This window comes from Heterodontus francisci, chromosome 4 (assembly GCF_036365525.1).
Source record: "Heterodontus francisci isolate sHetFra1 chromosome 4, sHetFra1.hap1, whole genome shotgun sequence".
Lineage (NCBI taxonomy): Eukaryota > Metazoa > Chordata > Chondrichthyes > Heterodontiformes > Heterodontidae > Heterodontus > Heterodontus francisci.
The window spans coordinates 87,258,077-87,278,675 of record NC_090374.1 but is presented as its reverse complement, the minus strand read 5'-3'; the positions used below and the strand labels follow the sequence as shown (position 1 = coordinate 87,278,675).

Here is a 20,599-nt window from a genome sequence, read left to right as displayed (position 1 = left end):
TTTCCCTCTCTGTATTCAGTTTCTGTTGCTCTGCCTTCAGCCTGCTAATATACTCTGTTGCTTTTCTCAAGATGATCACCTTTGAGGCCTTGTCATTCTTGGAAAGTTCCAGCACCTCATCTCGAAGAACCACCAGACAATGCTTCAACTCATTCCTCCTCTACCTCTTCAGGGCATTGTGTATCCATTGCCTCTCCTCATCCTCCACATCTGAAAGTCTTGGGCTCAAGGTCGAGGACATGTTGGGGAAGGAGTACTTGGCCTCATGACGGTTCCTGTCTGTTCTGGCTTGTTGTGGTGCTGGCAGTTCTCTATAGAGCAGAAGTGAAGGCGTGGCATATTTGTGCTGTTGCTGGGTTTCCAGACTGTGTCCTTTGATGCTGGCCTGAGCCTGCGAGTGGGTTCCGGTCCTTGGAGATTTCCCCTTGGCGATGCTCTCATGGATAGTTATGATGTTGAGGTCCTTACATGTTGGTAGTCCTGACACTGCTGGAAGATGGCAGGAAATATGAAGCCATTGTAGCTGGACAACAGCCCCTGCAAGCAGTAGGTGCAGGCAATAGTGGCAGCACCATAACCAGGTCGAGAAGAGCAAGCAAGCTCTGTGGTAAATGTGATCTGTCCCATGCATGGCGAAATTATCCTGCATTTCAAGACCTGTGCAAGGCGTGCAGTGTAAAACGACACTGGGTCTTCCTATGCGGGAATTTGGCTCCAAAGACGCAGCCAGAAGTAATGGCCGGACACAAACAAACAGGCAACAGGGCAATAGCAGCAAAGAAAGCACCAGAGACCTATATAAACACAAGCCGATACATGGAGTCCACAGCAAAACAGATGATACAAGACCCAGAGAGAAGTAATTTTCACATAGAAGACAAACTTTAAGCACAGCCAGCCTTTCTAATACCTCCTCTTTCAATATGACCTTGGCAGCAGCATCTTGTTGGTAAAGACAGATGCAAAGTACTCATTTAGTACCTCAGTCATGCCTCCTGCCTCCAAGCATAAATCCCGTTTGGTGCTCTATAGGCCCCATCCTTCCTTTTACTATCCTTTTACTATTTACATGCCTATAGAAGACTACGCTGAATATTCATTGTTATTGGTTACAATATACCAGAAACCTACATAAGATGGCAGTAGATGGTATTGTAAAACTGAGGTTTTACAGAAAAATGCTTGAAGATAGTTTCTAAGCTCTGTGACCACCCAGGGCTTAGCAATTTTCTCAGCTTTATTTAATAAGTCATGTACATCAATAAGTCACATTTTCTTACGAAATGAATCATTGATACTCTGCCTTAATTGTGTAATCATGCTACCAAGCTCGAACAGCATCAAATGCTTAGCGATGGTTCTGGTAGCTACTTTGTTGGCATTGCTCAATAGTGTAACGGTATCTCAGAGGATACCTGTATGTAGATTGTTTTCTGTTTGGCTTGCATTCAAAAATGGTATTCTGCAACTTTAGAAGCTGAGTTTCTCTGGAGCGTAGAATTCTGTTAGAAGGGGGCAAACTGTTGTGGCAGTGAGTAAACATCATTCAGAAAAAGAGCGTGAAAATTGCTGAGAACAATGTTATTTTATGAATACTTGATGTGTTTGCATCGAGTTCCTCTCAATGCTATTTGAATCTATTTATTCCATCCATATAGTAACATAGCTCACAGTAACTTCTAGGTTATGATGTTCAGTTTCATCTAAAATATATTAAAGTAAAACAATACTGGAATTTTAATTACTTTTACAAAATGTTCTTTATCATCTTCAGTTAATAACAGATTGTCGGTGTCCTCAGCAAGTGGATGATCCGCAACAGAAAACTTGCAACATCAGCCCAGTGCTGAGGGAATGCCTTCTGGTTTGGATTTATGTGAAGCATAAGATTCAATTGTTGGATGATGTTCTGAAACACCTTCTGCTCAGGGAGCAACTGTGCAATACAAATTGGTAGGTTTCACCATTTTCAAAGCATTGCATTTGCTTCCAGGTTTCATAAATAGGCAGTAAATGACAATACTTTTCAGGAAATGACTGTTGCATCTGCTTAAAATACTAGCAGGTCTGACAGCATCTGTGGAGCAAGAAGCAGAGTTAACCTTTCAGGTTAGTGACGTTTCATCAGAAGAGATGAAGGGTCACTGACCTGAAACGTTAACTCTGTTTTGTTTTCCACAGATGCTGCCAGACCTGCTGAGTATTTACAGCATTTTTTGTTTTTATTTCAGATTTCCAGCATCTGCATTTGCTTTTATTTGTTTCATCTGCTTATTTAGCAGAATGAAGGCAACATTTTATGACTTGCCTGAAGGCAAAAATGTATTTTCATCACATTTTGTGTTATGCACATTTAATGTGAGGCAAGTCAATTGCTGTGACCCCTGTTCATTTGCTGTGGTACTTTTCATTTATAGTGTGCTTTAGAACTGTATTAATACAGTTATTCATTATGTTCTAATTTTTGACCTGCAGAAGAAATGGCTTCAACATCAATGAAGAACCACGGCAGGCCATTTCATTCCCTGTACGTCGGCATGCTTACACATATGTACAAAAATTCCATTAACAGATGTTTATATGGCATTGAAAGCTTTTTGCATGACTAGAATTGATAATGGTATCTTATGTACATATGATTTAAACTGCAAGTTTAGAATTTGGCCTAAGAATGCATATTGGATTAAATTACAAAATATTGAGAATAGGAATCAAGATTGTGGAGTAAATCAGCAGTCCTGTGCTCCTAGCAAGAAACTGCACTTGAAGAGAGCACAGGCCAAAGATAGGGCTACAACATTACAGCACTAATTCACAATCCAAGCTCCTTTTTGAGTGTGGCTTCCCACTGCAAGTGTGGAATCACTGGATTTATCCATGTGTTCCTTTCCTTTTAGAATTAACAATCACTGGAGGCTGTGGTACTCTAACTCATTGTGACATTTGACCCCAGGCAAATGTTTGTTTTTATTTTCAAAGTGGTGCAGCTGCTGTGAGCATCATGCAATACAGTAGCAAGCACATAGCACTCACCCTCTCTGTCCATCTTTGGAAAAGTTCTTATCAATCATACATTGTATGTATCATATTCCAAAGTTTCATGCATATAAATATTGCTGAAAAAAGAGACATGCTGTCGAAGATTTCCATCTTGCTCTCGACAGGACAGACGCAAGATGTGATTCCGCAATTGGGTGGCACTTGCTGGACATCACAAGTGTGCTAATAATTACACTGACAACCAATTTAAGATTATCAGTCGGGCTCGTAATGTGGCTCACTTACGCATGCTAGAAGCTACGTATATTCATATACAAGGACCTGTCCTCTGCAGGCAAAAGGAACATGTGCAGGCATAGTGCCTTTTTTGAATTAAAAGCAATGCCTCGACCAATCAGAGTCAACTTGCCAACCAATCAGCATACTTTTCTCGTGCAGTATAAATTGTTGGTCCCTTTGAAATTTGACATTCTTTAATCTGGCTTGATGAGAGCAAGTTGAGAAGCTTGGACAGCATGTCTTTTTTTTTCAGCAATACTCAAGTTATGTACTACCAAGCGACTATTTGCATTAATAGTTCATTAAACTATTTTTCTTATTAATATTAGGGTGATAAGGAAATTGGCTTTTGCACTGCAGTGTATCATTTCTTCCTTGAAGTCCCTTGAGAATTTCAGTACATAAACACAGTCAGACAAGAAATCATTGGTACTGAGGTGATGATTTTTTTGTGTGTTACTGGAAAATAGTGCTTTCAGAAACAGTTTCTCAAATAGTGTATTAGCATCTTTGCTAACATATTAAAAGATTGATTCAATGGTGAAGAGTATGGCTTTGTACACTTTGAGTTTGGTCTGTGCTCTGAGGCTGTGGTTGCTCCACTCACAATTGTAAAGTCTGCCGAATGTACTGTTTGCTTTTGAGAACCTATTAACATAAGAACATAAGAAATAGGAGCAGGAGTAGGCCATTCGGCCCCTCAAGCCTGTCCCGCCATTCAATAGATCATGGCTGATCTGCCCCAGACCTCAACTCCTCTGTTGTGCCAGCTCCTCATAGCCCTCAACTCCCCGATATTTCAAAAATCTATCTATCTCCTCTTTAAATACTTTCAGTGATCTAGCCTCCACAACTCTTGGGGTAGAGAATTCCAGACATTCACTGCCCTCCGAGAGAAGAAATTCCTTCGCATCTCAGTTTTAAATGAGTGTCCCCTTATTCTGTAACTATGTCCCCTAGTTCGAGATTCCCCCATTAGTGGAAACATCTTCTCAACATCAAGCCCCCTCAGAATCTTGTAAGTTTCAATAAGATTACCCCTCATTCTTCTAAACTCTAATGAATAAAGGCCGAACCTTTTTAGCCATTCTTGATAAGTCAACCCCTTCATGCCAGGAATCAGCCTAGTGAATCTATTTTGAACTGCCTCCAATGCCAGTATATCTTTTCTTAAATACGGTGACCAAAACTGTACACAGTACTCCAGGTGCAGCCTTACCAACACCCTGTACAGTTGTAACAAGACTTCCCTATTTTTAAATTCCAACCTCCTAGCAATAAAGGCCAAAATTCCATTTGCCGCCTTAATTACTTGCTGTACCTGCATGCTAACTTTTTGATTTTCATGCACAAGAACACCTTCTGTGCTGCACCTTTTTGAAGTCTCTCTCCATTTAAATAATAGTCTGTCTTTTGATTCTTCCTACCAAAGTGCATGACCTCACATTTTCCTACATTAAACTCCATCTGCCAAGTTTTTGCCCACTCACTCAACCTATCTATATCCCCTTTCAGATTCTTTATGTCCTCATCACAACATGCCCTCCCACCTATTTTTGTATCGTCAACAAATTTGGATATATTGCACTCTACCCCTCCTCCAAGTCATTAATATAGATAGTAAATAATTGAGGCCCTAGGACTAATCCTTGTGGCACTCCACTAGTTACGTCTTTCCAACTTGAAAAAGACCCATTCATCCCGACTCTGTCTTCTGTGAGTTAACCAATCCTCAATCCATGCTAATACATTACCCCCAATACCGTGAGCTCCTATCTTGTGCAATAATCTTTTATGTGGCACCTTATCGAATGGCCTTCTGTAAATCTAAATACACTACATCTACCTGTTCCCCTTTATCAACTCTGTTTGTTATATCCTCAAAGAACTTTAGCAAATTTGTCAAATGTGATTTCCTTGTCGATGGTGGCATCAAACGAGATGACGCTCCTCAAATAAGTAAATTGCTTGACGGCATTCAGCTCGGTTCCCTCGATGACAATGCTTGGTGGTCTATATTCTTCTTGGGGTGCAGGCTGATGCAGGACTTCAGTTTTCTTTAACTGATTTTTAGTCTGAAGAGTTGTGCAGCCTCAGAAAAATGTGTTGTTATACGTTGCAGGTCTGACTGATTGTGGGCCAGGAGAGCATAGTCATCCGCGAAAAGAAGTTCACGGATGAGTTTTTCATGTGTCTTTGTGTGAGCCTGACGACACCTGAGATTGAAAAGGCCTCCCTCAGTCCGGAAGCGTACGTAAACTCCCTCCTTAAGGTCTTACATTGCCTGCTGCAGTATCATGCTGAAAAAGATGGTGAATAGGGTTGGGGCCAGCACATATCCCTGCTTCACGCCATTGGAGATACGGAAGGGACTTGAGAGGTCGCTGTTTTGCTTGACTTGTCTCTACTGCTTTCACCATGGCCAGGAACCTGGGTGGGTATCCAAGTTTTTCAAGGATTTTCTAAAGTCCGTCTCTGCTCACAGTGTCGAATGCCTTGGTGAGGTCTACGAAGGTAACATACAGGCCTTTGTTTTGCTCACAACACTTTTCTTGTAATTGTCTGAGTGCAAATACCATGTCTGTGGTGCCTCTGTTTGCTCTGAAACCACACTGGCTCTCTGGGAGGTTTTCTTCCGCAATGGTAGGCACAAGCCTGTTCAGAAGTATTCTAACTAGGATCTTCCCAGCAGTAGAAAGGAGGGTGATCCAACGGTAGTTGGACCAGTCTGATTTTTCTCCTTTGTTTTTGTACAAGATGATGATAATGGCATCCCGAAGATCCCGTGGAATCCTGCCCTGTTCCCAGCAGGCCGTGAAAAACTCATGGAGCTTGGTATTTAGGGCAGGGCCACCATGCTTCAAGGCTTTGGATGGAATTCCATTGGCTCTGGGGGCTTTGTTGTTTTTTATCTGGTTGATGGCGGTCACAGTTTCCTCCAGAGTTGGGCTATCATCCAATTCTTCTTTGACAGACTGTCGTTGGATGCGATTGATGGCAGTATCATGCACTGTGCATTTGGTGCTGAAGAAAGTTTCAAAGTGCTCCGACCAGCGATCCAGGACTGACTCCTTGTTGGTGTGCAGGATCTTGCCATCGGCGCTCCTCAGGGGGCTTTGGGTTTGATGTGCTGGTCCATCAACAGATTTTAGTGCTTCATAGAAACTTCTTATGTCGCCAGTATCAGCGTACAGTTGAGTTTTTTCTGCAAGTGCAATCCACTGTCATTTTGGATGTTCCTCAGTTTACATTGAAGGGTGATGCATGCTTGACGATAGGCTGTCTTTTTCTCTTGGCTGGGCCAGGTGAGCCTGATGAGATGACCTTTTAATTTTTAGCAGAACTTGAATTTCCTTGTCATTTTCATCAAACCAGTCCCTGTTCTTCATGGTGCTGGGTCCGATGACCTCGTTGGAAGTATCCAGTACTGCAGCTTTGATGTGGTCCCAGAGTTCTTCTGGAGTGGAATCAGCAGTGAGATCTGGATATTCCAGCCTAGTCTGTAAGGTTGCTTGATATCTATCTCTGCAAGATGAGGTTTGCAGGTTGCTGACTCGAAATTTCTTTGATGGGTTGTCTCTAGGCCTGTTCTTGGGCTTAGGCTTGAAGTGGAAGTTCAGCTTTGAACGAACGAGCCGGTGGTCTGTATGACAGTCAGCATTGGGCTCTAGTATGCAGGACTATTAGGTGCCAGTGTTCAGAGCAGGGATGCCTCCATGTGGTCTTCAAGCGATCTTTTTGTTGAAAGAAGGTGTTGGTTATGGACAGCTGCTTTTCCGCACAGAGTTCCAACAGTAAACGTCCATTTTCATTATATTTCCAACTCCATGGTTTCCGAGCACTCCCTTCCATGCCAGGCTGTCATGGCCCACTCTGGCGTTGAAATCGCCAAGGACGACCATTTTGCCCTTGGGAGGGGCATTCTGGATGAGTTCACGGAGATCTGTGTAGTACTTATCTTTGTCAGCTGGGTTAGCCTTCAGGGTTGGAGCGTAAACACTGATGTGGGTTGCATGCCGGAGGTGCAAAATGGCACTGGCAGCCGCAGTCCCAATCCTGCATGCAGGCGGCTCAGGATATTGTTAGTTTTGATGATGACCTAGAGACGACATCATCACCCGGTAGCACCCTAAGTGACCAAGCAGCCTTTTTGAAGGACAGCACTGCTTGCTCTGAAATTAGAGAGGGGCCTAGAAAAGGTGGCCTAAACAAACGTTTGTCTCCCTACCACCCAGTTGGCTTGCCGCGGTTAACGGGCATCTCTTAATATGGTCAAACTACGACAGAGAAGGAAATGCGAACTCCTAACCTCACTTCAAAAGGTGGGAAAAGTAAAATTCTGAAACTCGCCTGCTGGAATGTGAGAACGATGCTTGACTCTGGTGACAACTGCCGCCCCCAACGACGCTCAGCCCTGGTGGCCCATGAGCTAGCCCGACTAGACATCGATATAGCGGCCCTGAGTGAGGTCCACTTCTCAGAGCAAGGCAGTCTAACACTGTCTACACCCTCTATTGGTCAGGTAGACCTCAAGGTGAACAACGCCTCTTCGGTGTCGGCTTCATGGTGAAGAAGACTATTGCCACTAAACCTTCAAGCCTGCCAATCGGCCACACCGAACGCATCATGTCCCTGCGCCTGCACCTCCAAGAATATATAATACAGAGCAAACTATATACGGAACCTTTGTCTAGGGTGTTATAGTTGCAGAGTGACTACGGCTTCTAGTCACATGACTACATCCTGGTACTTAGCTCATTAGCATACTGAATTCTTAAAGGGACATCACTCTTAAGGTGATCCTACATCGCTTACTAACTTGAAAATGCCCTATTTATGCCAGCTCTCTGCATCCTATCTGTTAACCAATCCTCCATCTACACTAATATATTACCCCCAACTCCATGAACCTTTCGGGTGGCACCTTATCAAATGCCTTTTGAAAATCCAAGAATACTACAACTACTGACTCCCCTACTAGTTGCATCCTCAAAAAATATAATTAATTTGTCAAACCCAATTTCCCTTTCATGAAACCATGTTGTCTCTGTCTGATCATACTATGATTTTCTAAGGGCATTGTTAAAACTTCCTTCATAATAGATTCCAGCATTTTCTCGACCATTGATATCAGGCTAACTGGCCTGTAGATAGTGTTTTCTCTCTCCTGCCTTTCTTGAATAGCAAAGTTACATTTGCCAAGCCTCCTTCGACAGCACCTTCCAAACACGTGAACTGTACCACCTAGAAGGACAAGGGCAGCAGACACATGGGAACACCACCACCTGCAAGTTCCCCTCCAAGCCACACGCCATCCTGACTTGGAGATGTGTCAGCGTAACCTTCACTGTTGCTGGGTCAAAAACCTGGAACTCCCTTCCTAACAGCACTGTTGGTGTACCTAAACCACACGGACTGCAGCGGTTCAAGAAGGTGGCTCATCACCAACTTGTCAAGGGCACTTAGGAACAAGTGCTGGCCTCAGCCCCAATGCCCACATCCCATGAAAGAATAAAAAATCTTCCAACCCACTGGGACCATTCTAGAATCTAGGGAATTTTGGAAATTCATAACTAATGCATTTACTATCTCTGCAGCTACCTCTTTTGGAAGCCTAGGATGTAGGCCATCAGGTTCTGGGGATTTGTCAGTTTTTGGTCCCTTAAGTTTCTTCAATACTTTTTCTTTGCTAATATTAATTAATATTAATTACCTTGAGTTCTTCACTCTTATTAACCCTTGGTTGCCCCTATTTCTTGTATGTATTTTGTGTTTTCTATTGTAAAGACAGACACAAAATGTTTGTTCAACATCTCTGCTATTTCCTCATTTCCCATGATAATTTCTCCTCTCTCTGCTTCTAAGGGACCAACATTTATTTTAGCCACTCTACTTTTAATATACGTGTAAAAAATATTGCAATCTGTTTTTATATTCCTGGATTTCTATTTTTTCCCTTTTTATCAATTTTTTGGTTGCCCTTTGTGGGTTTCTAAAACTCAGGCTTACTACTAGTCTCTGCAACATTATAAGCCTCTTCTTTGAATCTAATACAGTACTTAACTTCCCTAGTAAGCTACAGATGGATCGTTTTTACTGAGTTTTGTTTTTTAATAGAATGTATTTTTGTTGAACAGTTTTAATTGTTTCTTTAAATGTTTCCCATTGTTTATTTACCACCATACCTTTTAGTCTATTTACCAAATTAACCATAGCCAGCTCTCCCCTCATACCAATGTATGAGCTTTATTTAAATTTAAGATTCTTGTTTGGGACTGGTATGATGCTCTCAAACTTAATATGGAATTCAATTGTATTATGATCATTTGTCCAGGAAAAATACAGTGCAACATGCGTGACGCATTCTCTGCTTGTTTTTTTCCCCAGTTTTCCATCTGGGTCCTAAAACTGGTGTGAGTTTTTTATCTTGAGTCTCACTTTTAACTCTTGTCCCGACAAGACTCTGACCAATATGGCAACAGGATACTTGGTGTAGTAATTTAGGAAAACTTTATTAAGAAATAATGAATTATATTTAACAAAATTCAGTTAGTGACTTTACAATTCTCACGGTTGCGCTTTCCAATCAAGTTTTGGTCGCAGCTGCCACAAAAATCCCTCTCAGTCTGTCTGATTTTCTTGTTCTCTGCGCACTGAGGCATTGTGGACCCTGATTTTTAACCCTTTCTGACCATCAGGCCACTTTGTGTTTGACTTGCTAGTTGGCTCAGACCTTGTGATGTCAGTTTTTTTTATTCATTCATGGGATGTCGGTGTCGCTGGCTAGGCCAGCACTTATTGCCCATCCCTAATTACCCTAGAGAAAGTGGTGGTGAGCTGCCTTCTTGAACTGCTGCAGTCCATGTGAGGTTGGTACACCCACAGTGCTGTTAGGAAGGGAGTTCCAGTATTTTGACCCAGCGACAGTGAAGGAACGGTGTTATGGTTCCAAGTGTGACTTGGAGGGGAACTTGCAGGTGGTGGTTTTCCCATGCATTTGCTGCCCTTGTCCTTCTAGTTGGTAGAGGTTGCAGATTTGGAAATGCGGTCTAAGGAGCCTTGGTGCGTTGCTGCAGTGCATCTTGTAGATGGTACACACTGCTGCCACTGTGTCCGTGGTGTAGGGAGTGAATGTTTGTGGATGGGAAAGCCTATTTTAATTGGGGCTTGAAATGATAGGAAACCTGCCAGCAATTGTAAAAGGCTCTATTCATTATAGTTATTATCACCTCTTTTAGACACAAAAATTACTAATTTTGTAAAAACTGCTTCTTTGTTAGCTAGGCTGCTGAAAGTTATTGCAATTCCTTTGTGCTGACATAGGCATGTGAAATTTGTATTACAGTATGTTACAGAAACTGATCTTTTGAACATTTACATTATTAAAGCTACATTCAAGCTACATAATCAAGAAACGGATACACAATTTAATACATCTAGATCTCAAAACTCAATCAAGGTTTTAGGATTAATTGTGACTAACTGGTTTCTTTTAATACATTGGTATAAAATTAACCAACGTGTTAGTATCAGATTAAAGAATAAAGTAAAACTAATTCTAACCACCCCAAAACTACCTACACTGGCATTAGGTCCCGATCAGCACAATGAAGGGGCCTGATACCTGTTTCCATCAGGCATCTAGCCTCTTTGAAGTCACACTTCCAAGGTGGATTGGCATGGGATATCAGCATCTGAAATTGGTCTACCTAACCCTGATTTTTCACCCAGAAATTGGATGCAGTGCTTAGAATTTCTACCACTTAGCTCCTTAGTTATTAAAATGTGAATTACTGAAGCATTAGTAATAAGCTAAGCTTGTTTAAAACTAAATGGCTGCTAAATTCAGGTGGATAGCTCCCTTTTCTTTGGTGCTTCGGCTGCCATTTCAGTAAACGTGCTATGCTGATTTGACTCTAACGGTGCCGTTTTTATGGAATCATAGAAGGGTTACGGCACAGAAGGAGGTCACTTGGCCCATTGTGTCTGCGCCGGCCAAAAAACAAGCCACCCAATCTCATCCAACCTTCCAGCATTTAGTCCATAGTCCTGCAGGTTATGACACTTGAGGTGCATATCCAGATACTTTTTAAATGAGTTGAGGATTTTTGCCTCTACTAACCTTTCAGGCAGTGAGTTCCAGACCTCCACCACCCTCTGGATGAAATTGTTTTTCCTCATTTCCTCTCTAATCTTTCTACCAATCACTTTACATCTATACCCCCTATGCACTGACCTCTCTGCTAAGATAAATAGGCCCTTCACATCCATTTTATCCAGGCCCCTCACAATTTTGTGCATTTCACTCAAATCTCCCCTCAGTCTTCTCTGTTCCAAGGAGAACAACCCCAGCCTATTCAATCTCTCCTCATAGCTGCATTTTTCCAGTCCTGGCAACATCCTTGTAAATCACCTCTGTACCTTCTCTAGTGCAATTACATCCTTTCTGTAATTAGGTGACCAGAACTGCACACAGTACACAAATTGTGGCCTAACCAATGATTTATACAGTTCCAGCATAACCTGCCTGCTCTTATATTCTATACCTTGGCTAATAAAGCAAATATGCCTTCTTAACCATCTTATCGACCTGTTCCTTTAGGGATCTGAGGACATTCACTCCAAGGTCCCTTACTTCCTCTACACTTCTCAGTATTCTCCCATTAATTGTGTATTCCTTTGCCTTTTTTGACCTCCCCAAATGCATCACCTCACACTTCTCCGGGTTGAATTCCATTTGCCAATTTTCTTCCCACCTGACCAGTCCATCAGTATCTTCCTGCAGCCTACAGCTATCCTCCTCGCTATCTACTACACGGTTAATCTTTGTGTCATCAGCAAACTTCTTGATCATGCCCCCCTGCATTTACGTCCAAATTGTTAATATATACCACAAAATGCAGGGGACCCAGTACTGAGGCCTGCGGAACGCCATTGGAAACAGCCCTCCAGTCACAAAAACACCTGTCAACAATTACACTTTGTTTCCTGCCATTGGGCCAATTTTGTATCCACCTTGCTACGTTTCCCTGGATCCCGTGGGCTTTTTTTTTTTAACCAGTCTGCAATGTTTCATTTTTGCACTTTAATAATCAGAATTTATTTCCATCTTGAGGTGCTCCATCCTTAATTGGACAGGGTTCCTGGAAGCGGCTTCTTAATGGGTCGCCTCTGGGAAGATGATAGCTGATGTCCCGCCACAGCCACTTCCGGGTTCCCAACCTGGAATTGAGCCTGACGTCAGGGTCCTGACGCTCTCAGCAAAATCCAGTCTATAGTGTCAGTATCTGAGCTGATGGCTGCAATTGTGAGAACAAATCTGGGTGTTTCTTGATCATCAGTCTCTTCTTTCTCTTTCACTTCTTGCTCCTGCCTGACCAGGTTGCAGTTCTCGAGTATCTGAAAGGAGAAAGGCGCAATGTTAGGATTGTGGTGAGGGGAGGAGATGAAAGCAAGAGATGCATCCTTAATCCATTTGCAGCTTGTGCAACAAAAGAGATTTTCAGATGAAAGAATGAGAATTAAGTATGAACATACCGTCAACTTTGATGGTTTCAGCCCGGCTACTACCTTGGCCGCTCCAATGAAGGTGCCATATCCTGCAGTGGGGTGAGACATGCAGCTGTGCCTGTACGCTGCCAATTCCTGTGTTTATGCATCACCTTGTCTGGAAGTCTGTCAGTGAGTGTGGTGCAATCTGTGTGGGTGTTATTCCTATCCTAAATAACGACTTGCCTTTATGGAGCACATTTCATGACCACTGGATGTCCCAAAGCACTTTACAGCCAATTAAGTACTTTTGAAGTGTAGCCACTGTTCAAATGTAGGAAACACGGCAGCCAATCCGCATGCAGCAAGCTCCCACAAACAGCAATGTAATAATGACCAGATAATCTGTCTTTTGTATGTTGATTGAGGGATAAATATTGGCCAGGTCACTGAGGATAACTCCTCTGCTCCTCTTCAAAAACTGAGAGGGCAGACGGGGCCTCAGTTTAATGTCTCATCTGCAAGACGGCACTCCCTCAGTACTGCACTGGAGTGTCAGTCTAGATTTTTGTGCTCAAGTCTTGGATTAGGATGTGAACCCACAACCTTGTGACTCAGAGGCAAGTGTGCTACCAACGGGGGCATGGCTGACATTGTCGTGGTTGAATAGATGGCAGTTTGTGCCAGATGTGAGTATGAGGATTGCAGCAGTGCTAAATGTGTGAGGGTGAGGTGAAGCAACGAATATTAGGTATAAGTCATGATTGTTAGAGATTGTTGGTAGGTGAGTGATGGGGTGTGATGCATTGAGCAGTGTGTGAGGTTAGTATTATGGTTGGTGGGATATGACAATTGAAAGTGCATTTGCTGATTTTGACCACTCGTATGAGATCATTAAACTTCTTGTGGCACTGCATCCAGCCCTCAGGACTATACTGCAGACATTGACTGTTAATCTGTTTTTTGTGTGTGAATGGTTTGATCAAATGCAGGTGAAGGGTGTTAATTGGGGTCTTTGTGAGTGTCTGCTTATAAGTACTCAACTGACTCTGTTGAGGGTTTGAGTGAGGAGCTACATGTTTTTAATCATTCTACTCTGCACAATAAATGTGAAACTGAGTAAATATAGGCTCCAGCATTATCCTTCCATAACAAGCTTGCTGGAATTTAACATTGACTGCTGACTGACAGCTATCTGCTCCCACTGCCTTCGCAAAATTTGTCTGGAGGACTTCCTGGTTCCCTGTGGATAGAGGACCTCTCTCCTGTCCACCTGCTGCACCAAGGCTTCCAATTCTGCATCAGTGAACCTTGGTGTTCGCTATCTGTCATGTTGTGTCATCCTGTGTCTTTTCCAGGTCAAACCCACTTCTAGAGTGACTTCCAGCATCTGCTCCAGTCAAAATGCACCTCCTCTATAAGAGGCGAAGGCTGACTTTAAGTATGGCTGATTAGCTTGAACTCATCCTAGTGTCTCACAATTTTGTACTCCCAGCTCTTAATTGTGTAGTTAGCACTGGCTGCCTGCTACAGTCATGCAAATGAGCAGGTAGCACAAAGTTTGCATGCAACCTGCATCAGAAGCAACGAGTACAGGATAATTGAACATCACGATTATTATGTCTCTTGGTTGTCTTCTGGTTCCCATAAGTTAGAAATAATTACACTTTAGACTTGGAAAGGCTGGAGTTCTTTGATTTAATCATTCAGCTTCCATGCTGCCTGGTAAAGGACTGTTGCATGTCACATGACTCTCTAGTGCAGCCATGAATGTGGCCCCTTGGAATACCTACACATAACAATTACTTCCCAGCTAATTAGTTCCTAGCACTTTACAGATGGTATAACAATATATAACGATCCCATCACCTGTTTTTGCACCTTATCAAATTTCGCAGCCAATATTCTGAAAAAGAGTTGACGATCCAAAGCGGTTGTATCTGCAAAAAGAAAGCTCTGCTGAAAAAAATTCCATTTAGAGATTTAAAGGCAATCACATTGTGCCAAATTAAACACGCACAGCAGTGTGAAGCACATTAGATGTTTCATTAAGCACATTAAATGCTTATTGCATAGAAAATAGGTTGCTAAAAGCATTTTCTAAGGCATTTAAATGATGGATTACATATGAAATAGTAAATTGGGAGGCAAATGACCTGGATGAATATTGATTCTTTTGTAACAAAAGCAGTCATCCAAATGTAAATTTGCTTTATGATATATCAGTATTTTGCTACTTCAGTATGTGCTCTACTTGGAACGGAAGTATCTAGCATATTATTAAGTCAGTTAGAGGCACACAGATGTTTAAAGACATCATTATAGTGAGACATATCAAAATAAGAGAAAAATTGTCAAAATGTCACACTTTTGCACAGCTCAAAGCCGAGAGAAATGAAGGACCATGAGTAACTATCTCAAAAGCTGCGGTGTTAAGATTTAAAATGTCTTCTAGTTAAAACAGAAACATTTAAATGCTTGCATACTAATTCTGAGGAATAATTTTTTTATTCAACATGCCATCATTTTCAAAATTTATTTAGCTGTCGATATTGGGACTAATTTATGACAATCCATCAAGCACAGAAACTACCACATGAACAACTCAGAATATGATGTTTTAATCATTTTTCAAACAGTTAATTTAAGTTTCTGGCTGTGACTTGTATTGAACAAAGGAAAAGAACAAATTAATAATAATAGGAATACACTATATCCACTTTAGCTCTAGAATTGTTGAGATTACTAAATGTTCTGAATGCAGAATTTAAACAGACTGTGTGTGTGTGGGGGGGGGGGGCGGGGGAGGATGGTGAGGGGTGGAATTTTAACCTGGAAGAGGGTTATAGAGTCATAGAGTCTTTTATGGCACAGAAGGAAGCCATTCGGCCCATCGAGTCCATGATGGCTTTCCACGGAGCTATCCAGTCAGTCCCACTCCCCAACTCGATCCCCGTAGCTCTGCAAGTCTCTTTCTGTGAAGTGGCCATCCAAACTCCTGTTGAAGTCATTGATTGTCTCTGCTTCCACCACCCTTGTGGGCAGCAAGTTCCAGGTCATTACTATCCGCTGTGTAAAAAGTGCTTCTTCACATTCCCCCTGCATCTTTTGCACAAAACTTTCAATCTGTGTCCCCTAGTCCTTGCACCATTAGTTAATGGGACATTTTCAGGTTGGTAAACTGTAATTAGTGGAGTGCCACAGGGATAAGTGCTGGGGCCTCAGATATTTCTGATCTATATTAATGACTTTGATAAAGGGGCCAAGTGTGTTGTAGCTTTGACTGGGGACAATCAGCTTGTGCTCTAGCATACACTGAATTTCCTTATGTATTTCTACAGCCCTTTCCTATCCTGAGTGGTGTGAAACAGGGCTGTGTTCTCGCACCCACACTTTTTGGGATTTTCTTCTCCCTGCTGCTTTCACATGCGTTCAAATCCTCTGGGAATTTTCCTCCACACAAGATCAGGGGGCAGGTTGTTCAACCTTGCCCGTCTAAGAGCGAAGTCCAAAGTACGGAAAGTCCTCATCAGAGAACTCCTGTTTGCTGACGATGCTGCTTTAACATCTCACACTGAAGAGTGCCTGCAGAGTCTCATCGACAGGTTTGCGTCTGCCTGCAATGAATTTGGCCTAACCATCAGCCTCAAGAAAACGAACATCATGGGGCAGGACGTCAGAAATGCTCCATCCATCAATATTGGCGACCACGCTCTGGAAGTGGTTCAAGAGTTCACCTACCTAGGCTCAACTATCACCAGTAACCTGTCTCTAGATGCAGAAATCAACAAGCGCATGGGTAAGGCTTCCACTGCTATGTCCAGACTGGCCAAGAGAGTGTGGGAAAATGGCGCACTGACACGGAACACAAAAGTCCGAGTGTATCAGGCCTGTGTCCTCAGTACCTTGCTCTACGGCAGCGAGGCCTGGACAACGTATGCCAGCCAAGAGCGACGTCTCAATTCATTCCATCTTCGCTGCCTTCGGAGAATACTTGGCATCAGGTGGCAGGACTATATCTCCAACACAGAAGTCCTTGAAGCGGCCAACACCCCCAGCTTATACACACTACTGAGTCAGCGGCGCTTGAGATGGCTTGGCCATGTGAGCCGCATGGAAGATGGCAGGATCCCCAAAGACACATTGTACAGCGAGCTCGCCACTGGTATCAGACCCACCGGCCGTCCATGTCTCCGCTATAAAGACGTCTGCAAACGCGACATGAAATCGTGTGACATTGATCACAAGTCGTGGGAGTCAGTTGCCAGCATTCGCCAGAGCTGGCGGGCAGCCATAAAGACAGGGCTAAATTGTGGCGAGTCGAAGAGACTTAGTAGTTGGCAGGAAGAAAGACAGAGGCGCAAGGGGAGAGCCAACTGTGCAACAGCCCCGACAAACAAATTTCTCTGCAGCACCTGTGGAAGAGCCTGTCACTCCAGAATTGGCCTTTATAGCCACTCCAGGCGCTGCTTCACAAACCACTGACCACCTCCAGGCGCATATCCATTGTCTCTCGAGATAAGGAGGCCCAAAAGAAAGAAAAAAAAAGAATTTCTACAATATGTTCCTTTTCCAGTTTCTCTAAATCAGTGAACTCAACCCTGGATTCAAAGTTGTTCATAACTTTGTGAAAATCATGCAGTTCCTTTTGTACATGTTTTTTTGCTTTGCAGAGCACTTCACAAACCGATTGTCACCTAGTAAAATGGTGACTTCATTTGTGTGGATTAGCTAAATGCAAGTGGGCCAAATGGCACCATGACATCATAAGACACTTTGTCAGGCAAAGTTTCAAGCCTGCTTTGTCATGGTCATTTTGTACTTTAACCCAGTGCTGGATTTTTTTCCTTGCAGCTTGAGACCACCTATCAATTTCGATCCGCATCATTTTCTGTTGTTCCAGCCCATCCAGCCTGGCCCGCAATTCATCCTCAGTGAGGATACTTGACTTGCAGTCACCATCACCATCGCCTCCCTCCAAACCTGCCACAAAAAATCTTTTTGGGTTTAGGATTTTCCTTTGGCTTATGAGCTTTTCTGTGTCTCCCTTCAGAATTTAAATCTTTAATTTCTAGGTCTTCAGTCTAAATTTCTTCCCGAACCGGAGTTAGTTTCCGGGACCTAGGTAATAGGGATTTTTTTTTATGGGAGGGGTCTCTCTACATCCACATCGTGTCGGGTTAGAGTTGTGCACTTCATTTGTTATCTGCAGATCCCTTTAAACACTGTGAGCAGCCTTGTTAGGTCTCCTCCCTGTTCTGTGTTTAAATAGCAGAGTACGGTGTCTAATTTCCTTAACATTTCAGTGTTTGCTAACCAGACGGTAGGGAGTTCAATTTGGGAATCCTCCAGACCTTCCTCTAGCACATCCTCACTGTGCCTTTCGCCCTCCTCTTTCCTGACTGCCTGACAGACTTGTGCTTATTTATCCCCTCCCCGGCTGTGATACCATTTTAACATATTGATTTGGCACAGCCTTTGCTTTTTCCTATGATCTGGGGTGTCAACTGGCTAATTCTCTTTACTGTTCTGTACGGGCCACTGAACCGGGCTTTCAGTGGTTCTTCCTGTATTGGTAATAGCACTAACACATGGTCTCCGAGCTGAAATGTTCTGGCCTTGGCATGTTTATCCGCCTGCCTTTTCATAGCTGTCTGGGAAGTTTTAGGTTTTCCTGAGCCACCGCACAGGCTCTCGTGAGCTGTTCTTGGTACATGGGGATGTAGTCTAACAGGGAGGATTTGTCCCTGGGTTCCAAAAACCTCTCCTTGATTAGTTTTAGAGGACCTCTCATCTCGTGTCCATAAATTAATTCAAAGGGGTTAATGCCAGTAAACTCATTAGGTGAGTCTCTGGTAGCAAACAGAAGAAATCCCAGTCATGGGGGTACTCATAGCAGTATGCCCTGATCATTATCTTTAGGGTCGGATGGTACCGCTCCAAAGCCCCTTGTGATTGTGGGTTGTAGGTTGAGGACTTAACTTGGGTTATGCCCAGATTACCCATGACCTTTTGAAAAATACTGGACATAAAAGGACATAAAATCTGTGCCCTGATCTGACTGGATCTCACAGCAGCCCATATCGGATGAAGAATTCGGTCGCCCCTCTACCACTACCTTGGCAGAAATAGTTCTTAGAGGGATAACCTCTGGAAATCGAGTAGTCACATCCATAATGGTAAGAAGATACTGGTAGCCCCCTTTTGTTTTCAGCATGGACCCCAGTCCAGCAGTCTGCTGAACGGTTCCCCAAAAGCCGGTATGGGAATTAAGGGTGCAGATTTTGTCGCAGGTTGAGGTTTCCCCACAACCTGGCGCATGTGGCAAGTGTTAGAGGACTCCACCACATCATTGTGAAGTTGTGGCCAGCGAAAATGCCTAACCCTTTCGAACTCAATGTAAGTTTGTTCTGGCTACTTTCGGAGTGTTCAGAACTTCTGTTGGTGTGCGTCTGGTACGAGCTCCTATGCAGGATAGCATTTTTAGTCATCTCAATCTAATGAACTTTCATCGGGCAACAGTGAATAAACCTCATGGGATTTTCCTGTTGGTTTACTTTGCAATAACAGTGTCCAACTGTCTACTGGCCACCTCAACTGTTTTTCAAGCTTTTCAAAAGAGATGAAAAATGCTTCCACATCTCCCTCATTGAACTTTGGTATCAACTGGGAGAACTTTAAGAGCTCACTAATGGTACCTTCACTGGGTACATTGGGTCTTCCTCTATTCAGTTCGAGCTGCCTTAACTTGAATTCCCTCTCTTCCTTTTGTTCCTGGAATTCTCTTTCTTTCTCCCTTTCCTGGAATTTTCTCTCCTTTTTCTCTCTTGGAAAGCTTTTTTTTTTCTTAGAATTCTAATTCTAGTCTCCTCTGTTCTAGCTGTATCTTGTTTATTGGTACTCTGTTTCTGATTCTGTGCTTGTCTCCGGTTCTTCGGTATCAATTTTAAAATGGTTAGCCACAAGTTTTAGAATTTCAGGCTTCTTAGCTTTCGGATGGATAGTAATTTCTAAATGTTCAACTACCTTCCTCAATTCTTCAACAGATAGGGCTTTTAAACTGGCCCAAGTTACGTCACTCTGTTCTAGGAAGGTACTGGCCTCAAATGTGTGACATTTAGTACTCTAGCACTGAAAACCACAAGAAAACCTGTGTTGAAGTTTTTAAACTATTGCTCGGCATCAATTTGGTTTCCCGCTTCCAATTTCTTATTTGTCTTGGGGTTTGATCTCAGACTTGAGCTCCCAAATTTCTGTTACGGTCAAGTGAGGTCTAAGGGCTCCCCTCTTTTCCCTCTCCTTGTTTGACCACAACAGGTTTAATTCTTTCTTAAAGTGGATGTACTGGTCAATTCGGTAAATGTTTGATTACTTATTCGCTATGATCATAACAAGAACTAATTGACAGGTTTTCTTGAGTTAACAAAGAAAGAGGCTAACTTTAATGTACTTAAACTGAACTAAGGACGGAGGTGGAGGGGCGACATGACAGAAGTTTACAAAGTTATGAGCGGCATGGACAGAGTGGATAGTCAGAAGCTTTTTCCCAGGGTGGAAGAGTCAGTTACTAGGGGACATAGGTTTAAGGTGAAAGGGGCAAAGTTTAGAGGGGATGTGCGAGGCAAATTCTTTACACAGAGGGTGGTGAGTGCCTGGAACTTGCTAGCGGGGGAGGTGGTGGAAGCAGGTACGATAGCGACGTTTAAGAGGCATCTTGACAAATATATGAATAGGATGGGAATAGAGGGATATGGTCCTCGGAAGTGCAGAAGGTTTTAGTTTAGGCAGGCATCAAGATCGGCGCAGGCTTGGAGGGCAGAATGGCCTGTTC

General features: G+C 43.0%; 1 protein-coding gene across 4 annotated transcripts in view; it reads left to right on the top strand.

The window, feature by feature from the left end:
• tmem232 (transmembrane protein 232) overlaps positions 1-20,599 on the top strand; it is a 164,165-nt gene that overhangs the window by 67,787 nt on the left and 75,779 nt on the right. For all 4 annotated transcript variants that reach the window (XR_010974875.1, XM_068029810.1, XM_068029809.1 and 1 more), the window contains exon 8: positions 1,775-1,953. Coding sequence is in view for 3 of the 4 variants with exons in the window: in XM_068029810.1 (XP_067885911.1) it covers positions 1,775-1,953 (179 nt within the window). In the remaining variant the exon portion in view is untranslated. The remainder of the gene's footprint in view (positions 1-1,774; positions 1,954-20,599) is intronic.